At 33.1% G+C, this 8,776-nt stretch overlaps 1 protein-coding gene across 10 annotated transcripts in view; it reads right to left on the bottom strand.

Moving 5' to 3' along the window:
- LOC106867666 (activating transcription factor 7-interacting protein 1) overlaps nt 1-8,776 on the bottom strand; it is a 101,001-nt gene that overhangs the window by 34,694 nt on the left and 57,531 nt on the right. For all 10 annotated transcript variants that reach the window (XM_052972728.1, XM_052972717.1, XM_052972700.1 and 7 more), the window contains one exon: nt 7,017-7,955. In XM_052972728.1, the coding sequence (XP_052828688.1) occupies nt 7,017-7,955 (939 nt within the window). The remainder of the gene's footprint in view (nt 1-7,016; nt 7,956-8,776) is intronic.

The following is an 8,776-nucleotide window of genomic DNA, read 5'->3' as shown; positions in this document are numbered from 1 at the left end:
ATATATATATATATATATATATATATATATATACGATGGGCTTCTTTCAGTTTCTGTCTACCAAATCCACTCACAAGGCTTTGGTCAGCTCGAGGCTATAGAAGACACAGTGGGACTGAACCCAGGACCATGTGGTTGATAAGCAAGCTACTTACCACACAGCTCCTGTGCCTATATGTATGTATATATATATATATATATATATATACATCTATTTCCCATGTTAGCATGGGTAGAAAGATTTGACAGGATTCAATGGGTCAGAAGATTACATCTTGGTCCAATGTTTCATTTTTTGGCATGGTTTCTTATGACTGGATGCCATTCCTAATACCAACCACTTTACTGGGTGCATTTCTTCATGATACTACAGAGGTTACCATGTCATCATCAAGATGAAAGAGCCCTTTCAAGTCCTGCTTTGTTGTTGCTCAACTTGATTACTAATCACTAACAAAGTGTACTTGATGCTTTCCAAGGGATTGCCAAGCAGCTTACAAAGTGAGACAGTTTCCAAGGATGGTAGTGGAGAGAATAGTAGAGAGAACAATATTGTGGTGGGAATAATTGAAACAGGGGGAGGATGACAGGAATCAGTATTAAGAAGAGGAAAAGGACAAAGTAGAAATAAGGTGGGTTGAATAGGTGAACAAGAGTGATGAAGTAGGTCAATCTGTCTGCCATGACAACACACATTGGGCCATTTGCTAGGGTTAATAACAGAGTGATAGGATGGCAGAGAGAGTTGAGTAGGAGATGCAGTGTTACTCCTCCATATCATTCAGTTAGGATAAAATGTGAGAAGGCAGTAACAGGAGGGAAAGGTAAAAGTAGTGATGGGTTTGTAAGAGGGAGTCAGAGTGGGAAGGAGGAATGGTGCTGTGTTGGAGGAGGTGGAATTTTGCTCCACATTATATATGGATGGATAGAATGGTGCATCCAAGAGAATCAGGAAGGCTGGATAAAGGCAGTCAGAATGCAATCCTTCCTCACACAAGCATCATGATTCTGGAGGAAAGAGTAACACAAGGATATAGGTGGCAGTGGTATGGGGAAAGGAGATATTCAATATACACAAATCAAGTACCTCCTGCTCCTACTCTCAGTTATGGGAAGCATATCATGATGAATAAAAGAAACGATTGGCAGATGAGAGTGTACAGAATAGGCAAACCAGTTAGGAGGAATAGATGTGTGTATGTACATATATTATAATCTTCCAATACTGAAACACGTGTAGTTCCTTCATATTTAATTAATTTAGTGTTAACTAAAGTAGGAGATAATTAAAGAAGTATAGTATATACCCTGCTGATATAATGGTTATGTCTTTTAAGTATTATTTCGTGATGTGCAAATGGATACAATGAGTTGACTTTCAGATATACACATTAGGTTTTTTTTTGTATTATCTGTATTAGGTTTTTTTTTTTTTTGTATTATATTTCATCCGTTCTATACCTTAGTGTTCCACCATGAGGGTATAGAATGAATGAAAGAAGAAAATGTGCAGAGGGATATGTGCACTAAATTTGCACATGAGACTGAGTCTTCTGTAGCACTACTAATTGGTAGATGACAATCTTCTCTCATCTTCATCAGATGTAACATCTTCAGATCATTTTTCACCATCTCATACCAAATCTTCTGCAATCTCTCTCCTCCACAGGTACCTTTCAGTACTTGCTCATGCAGCTGTAATCTCTTCCATTCTTATTACATGTCTAGTTTCCTCTCTTGCACACATCTGATTCCTCTTAGACCAAGTTTGTCCCTCAGTTCATTTACACTTTGTTGTTTATGCACATTAACATGGTACATTCAGCAAACCATGTTTATCTCCTTTCTTCCAAACTTTTGCATTCCTTCCTCACTCAAGGCTACATAGCAGTACATTTAGCACACAAACATCATACAATCTGCCCTTCATCTTGAGGGATAATGCCAGCAGAATTAATAGCTCTTCTAATATTCCCCAATATGTTCTTATTCTGACTACCACACTTTCAGAATATCCACTCTCACTAATTTGATCACTAGGTAGTGAAAGCTATCAGCTACTTTTAGGGAGCCATCTAGGTATTTAAGAGAATCTATTTCCTGGGTTCTCTTATTGATCACTGCACCATATGAAATTTACCTTTACTGTTAGGCCATTTTTGATTACACTACACCCTTCATGCTTCCATTACACTGGGCATATCTTTCGGAATTTTTACCAACTGTTTTTCTGTTGGAAGAGCACAAACTTATCCCTGATTCTATAAGGGTTCTACCATCCTTAATATTAACTAAAACTTTCGTTTTCCCTAAGTGAACTTTAACATTTTTCATTTTCAGATTTTGCTTCTGTGTCTGGAACTTCAGCTTCAGTTCTGATTCTGCAATAAATGCCAAGTCATCAGCTGTAAGTTCCCAAAAGTAGCTCTTCTAAAATTCCCTGTTCTGGCATGGAGTGCTATAATAAATAGGAATGGGTTGAGAAATGAGCTCTGGTATACCCACACCTACAAACTAAACTCATTAATAGATCTCACCTTGCTGACTGCTCCTTTGTACATAGCAGTAAAAGGGACCTTGTCAAAAACAATCTCCAAATCAATGTATGCCTCTGTGTGTGTGTGTGTGTGTGAGGGGGGGGGGTATATACACATATGCATACATTAAATACTAGTGCTAACATGCTATCTTGAAAATAGTATGTTGGCAATGACAGTGGTTTTGTATATATTGGTTATTTAGTGTATAACTTTAACCCTAACAAATAACAGGAATTGTATCCAACTCATAACATCATGGGAAACGAAGACAAAAGCAATTATGATGATTCAGTATTAATCTTTCCATGCCCTCACATGAACAGAAATTATCTCCAATTCTTCAAGATACATAATTTGGTATAACTTGAGAATCCATTCAAACTTGAAATTTTCACCTTCTAAATACACATGTATACACATATGTTTGGTGCACATGTGCATGTGTTAGTGCAGGCAATAACTTTCTGTCCAATCCATTCTGGCATGGTAAAATGGATGTTAATTCTTCTTCTTTAATTTGGTATTTGTAATTGGTTAGTAACAAGGTCAATTTTAATTATTCTGTTAGTAGGCATATTAATAGAAATACTAAGATTTGATACTTCCCATATATTAAACTTGAATAACAATTTTTTACTTTTTCAGCAAATAAATGACCAGAAAAATATATATATTCTTAGGAATAATATATGTATTTAAACTGTTTGATATTCATCTTGCTTTGCATGTAATTGAAAATGAGCTAACCATCTATTTACATTATAGGAGGGGGGGGGGATGACATAGAAAACTAAAACTTATAGTCACATTTCATTAATTGAAAGCAAGAATGCAACCAAAATAAATTGAGCAACAGCAATAGCAGAATCGTCACTGCCACCACCACCACCACCACCACCACCAGTCATTGTCTTGTCTATTTTCCTATGTTCACATGGGTTAGATGGATCCTTGTCAACACAGTATCTCACCACTATTGTGCACCTTAATCATCTTTGTGAGGTTCAGCATCCTAACATCAGTTTTTACCAATTCCACTAATGTCTTCCTCTTCCAAATTTTCTTCCACTTGAATCTCCTGGTAATTTTTTGTCTCTATGTTTTCCTCCATAAGCACACATGCCTATACAAATACAATCTTCATTCTTGCACATTACATTTGATTCCTCTTATACCCAATTTATCTCTACCACATCTTTCATGCATACTAACATTCCAATACAGCATGCTTGCTTCATTTCTCTCCAAGCTTTGCAGTATCAACACTTCCCTATGTTGCCAGCACAACTAATAGCTCCACAAGCTTTTCCCACTCTAACCTTATTCAGGTTACACTGACAGAACTTTTATTGTCATCATCACAGATGTGGAGTTGGAGTCAGTGAAAATGAATTGACTCCTACTAAATATAATAATACAATACATTAAAATTTTCAATTTCACAGATTCTAATTTGAAGATAACCAATGGCTTCTGTGAAGAAGGATCTAGTAGAAACAAATCTATCTAAGAACAAAATGTTAGTAAATTTTTTATCTGGATTTTTAATTTAACCACCATTCAAAAGATACAATGTTTCTGTAATAAATTTTGTAGAGATAAACTTTCCAATATTCTTGAATATAATTTATTTCATTTTAATCTTTCATGGTGCATTCACTAAAATTTTATTTTCAAACAATGCTTTAATTTCAATAAAGAAGAGTTAAGAATCAAATTGAATTTATTTATTTTAAAAGTGATTTATGCTGCTTTTGATGTTCAACCTTTTTCATTTTAAACTTAAACTTTTTGGGACATCTCACTTCTTATATTCCATTTTTAACATGTTTTCCAAAATTGGATGCCATTCTTATTGGTCAATCACTTTACGTAATCCTCTGGCTGCAATTTCTTATAACACCAGTACAATAGGAGTTGCCATGTCAACAGCAAGACTAAAGAATCCTCCTTATAGTTGTCTATGTTAATCGGCTAATCACCTTATAAAGTGTAGAGTGCTATATATATTATGTACTCATTGTAAAGTAAATCAGACATTTAGTAGCATAAATTGTTAATGACTAGATGCAAAATATGAATAATAAATTTTACAATACACTTGTGCAAAATGAATATAAAATTGTCAAACATAAAATAAATGTTGATTATATAATAGTTACAGAAGAAATAAACAGAGGGAGATAACACAGACAAATGGCTAGATAATAATTGAAGCAGAGATACGGCAAGAAAATTAAGAATGTAACAACTTGGATAAACGAGTTTAACACAATTTAATGCAAAAGAACCCAAAAAACCCCCCCGAAAATTTGAGTATAGCACACCTTACAAACAAGCTTCCCTTATATAATCAAAACACAATATTTACATCTTATAGTAATGTAAAATAAACAATGATGGTGGTGGCTGTACTGTTTAAAGTAAAGTAACTTTTACAAAATACAATAAAAACATGCTCTATTAAGAAACTAAATAAGATTTTTAAACTATTTTTCTTAATTTATCAGATTTATAAAAAAAAAGTTTAAAACACACACAGCTCTCTCGCAATTCCCTTTCTACAATTCATACAATATCCTTCATCTAGCTATATCTTACAGAATCTTTGACATTTTCAAAAACATGTAATTTGAGCCTAAATTAAGGGCAATAAATCTTATAAGTTAAGTTAAGTTGTAAAGTACATGAGTTTTGCAACAAGCAAAAATGCTAGCTCTAAAATCTTTCTAAGAGATCAATGCAGTAGTTGTATTAGCAAGTAATGTTTGTAGCCACTTCAACATGGCTGTCCATTCGAACAGACTTTAACCTCTAGAGGACATCTCCTCTAGCTGGTTAACGATGCATCCGATATATTGCGAAGGAAGCGAAGCCCTACTACCTTCTAGCAATGTGACCAGCAGACCTGCCTGGTTTCAAGCTATTTCTGCTCCTCTTCAGAACTGGACACCTCATCTGCTAGAGATGGCAGTAGCTCGCTGTATATATAAATTTAAGCAACACAGTCACTGATTTTGTGACAAGCAAAATTGCTATTTCTAAAATCTAAGAGATCAACACAGTAGTTGTACTAACAAGTAATGTTCATAGCCACATCAACAAGGCTGTCCATTTGAACAGACTTTACTGTGAATTCTTTAACCTCAAGAGGACATCTCTAGTTGGTTAACGAGGCACAGCTGCTTTCAATATTTTGTGAGCAGGGGAGTGAACCCCTACTACCTTCTAATGATAGGACCAGCAGACCAGCCTGGTTTCGGGCTATTTCTGCCTCCATTCGAACAGACAGCCATGTTGAAGTGGCTGCAAACATAACTTGTTAGTACAACTACTGCGATGATCTCTTACAGAGATTTTAGAATTAACATTTTTGCTGGTTGCAAAAATCAGCAACTGTTTGTTGCTTGAATTTATATATATTGCAAGCAGAAGCAAGCTATTGCCATCTCTAGTAGATGAGGTGTCCAGTACTGAAGAGAGGCAGAAATAGCCTGAAACCAGGCTGGCCTGCTGGTCCCGCTGCTAGAGGATGGTAGGGGTTCACTTCCCTGCTCGCAATATATTGGACACAGCTGTGTATCATTAACCAGCTAGTCCTCTTGGGGTTAAAAAATTGCAGTAAAGTCCATTCAAACGGACAGCCATATTGAAGCGACTAGGAACATTACATGAGTTTTATTCTCACTAAAGCAACAATAATTAGAATTATTATTTAGATAGGATTTAAGACCAGTATTTCAGTTTCATGAACATATTTTTGCTAACTAAAATGCTTGTTTTATCAATAATTTTAATATTCTAAATAGGTATAAAAGACCAAAAGTGTACCTAAAATACTTTCTTAATTATTCATAAGTAAGACTTAATGATGTCATAGCATAAAAAAAAAACTAAATGAAACTCTAAATATTAATTCAACCAAACAAGGAATACAATGTACTTATAGATGATGAAGATAGTTATTAACTGTTTATATAAAACAATCTACAAATAAGAATGAGTTAATTTGAAAAAAATTTAAATACCTAAAAAGTAAATCAAGTAAAAACAGAAAAGCAGCTGAACAAGAGTTTCGCACCAAGCATTAAATTTTCGAAGATGAAGATATATATATGGAATATCAAAGAAATCTCATTTAGTTTTGTTTTTAAATGACGGTTAAAATCTTAAAATCCATACGCATGTTTGTAAACTGTTTCTGTCGGAACTTAAAAGAATATATGGCTATCAAATATTCTGGATGATTTTATAGTATACTTAGATTCTCTCAACTAGCACAAGTTCTAAGCATTAAATTCTAATTTCTTGCTAATGGAAAAAATCTTAATCGCTACAAAAAAATTAGGTTAGTATATATTGGGCTTACACAATGCTAGTAACAATTTATACCCATGAGTTAAAAATATGTACATGGGGGCTAATGTCAAAATAGCTAAGAAAGAAAAAAAAGGGGTGGTACTGAGGTAAACTTACCAACTTGCCCGTTACTCTTAGAAATATATTCATCAATTTCTTTTATCTTCTCATCTTCCTTATCATCATTATGATTAGTTGAAGCAATAGTCCCAAAGTTTTCAAATAAATTTCCACGTGAGGAACTGGTTTTGTTTGATTTGGAAGAAGATTGGGAATCACTTGTTGATGTTACATTTTGAACATTACTGTCATCCTTCTTTTTTAAAAGCATTTTACTTAATGCTGAATTTGAGTTCTTTTCTGAAAAATATTTGAATGAATCTTTTATTTTTTCATCCAAACCATAAGAGGATACAAATTCTTTAACATCAGACCCAGAATAGTCTCCATTACCAACAAAATTCTTCTTCTCAGAATGGTTTTCATTATCATTACAATTCTTTTTATCAGAAGAAACATTCAAAGAGTTTAAATGATTGAAGTTTACTTCTGTTTCCTCATTGTCAGATGCTTCATTTTTTGATGTTTTAGATTTATCACAATTATTTTTAACATCATCTAAATTTTCAGGATTGTCATAATTTTCTGACAAAGGACTCGTTTGAGTGGTATCAATGGGTGATAAGTTCATATGGCTAGAGTTATTGTTAACGTTTTCCTGTGATACCGATTCATCTAGATTTTGATCATCAGATTGTTTTTGAGATTCACTTGTATTTTTGTTTATGTTAGTAGTAGAACTGCTTTTCTTATCTGGTTTTATTCCAAAATTGCTATCTACATTTTTCTCAATAGCTTCATTTTCAGGAGTGTCAGTATATCGGCCTTGACCATTTAAAGCTTTTATATTTTTTAAAGCTTCTTCAAATTCACTATTACCATCAGAATTATTGTCAGAAAAGCCACTATGCTCCACAAGGTTTGGGTTGGCATTTAGGCTGACATGAAGAGGTGACAATTTCGTAGATGACATCCGAGCACTATTTGACTGCCCAACTGAAAGAACAGAAAAACTGGTTAGGCTATAAACAAATTAAAAACAGTTTAGTGAAAATAAATAACATACTAGTTTCAATTAGAATACTAATTTGGTTAAATTGTTATTTTAAATTAATAAATTTAAAAACAATCAATTAATTTAATAAGTTAAACAAAATATTCATATCGAATGTCTGTTTCACTACCTTACAGGGAACTCCTCTTACAGTTTCACGCATAAAAGAACAAAATATTTTTTCACTTTAATTTGTATCCTTAAATTATACACTAGCATTTTAATTGTCATTATTTTTATATTAAGTAGAGGAAATTTTGTGATATACAAATAATTAAAGAAAATCTATTTTCTGAATTTACATATAAACTATTTAGCAATAACTATATATATATATATATGTGATGCTGAATAAATATATATATATATGTGATGCTGAATAAATAGGAAAACGTAAACAGACGACCAGCAGTAAACAAAATTGTATTTGTAATTTATTGGACAATAATTTGTGTAATTAAATGAATGTGCAGTATGGCCAAAATGAAGGTGTGTATAGAAAATGGTTGTATATTACTTGGTGTTGTAAAATGAAATCAATTATGTTTGGTGGGTAAAACAATGTAGGAAATTTTAAGGAGAGTAGAGTAAGCTGATGAAAATGTTGACGCTGTAATGACACTAGAAGCCAATTAAACATGTTGTACATGCCCATCTAACTTGTACTATAAGTATAAATACACACTAAGAGGAGAGTTATAATAAATTTAACAAGAAAATAGTTATGAAAATATTTCTAAATATAACTCATTAAGTTTCAATT

Source organism: Octopus bimaculoides, chromosome 1, assembly GCF_001194135.2.
Source record: "Octopus bimaculoides isolate UCB-OBI-ISO-001 chromosome 1, ASM119413v2, whole genome shotgun sequence".
In the NCBI taxonomy this organism is placed as follows: domain Eukaryota; kingdom Metazoa; phylum Mollusca; class Cephalopoda; order Octopoda; family Octopodidae; genus Octopus; species Octopus bimaculoides.
This window is presented reverse-complemented; position numbering and strand designations above follow the sequence as displayed.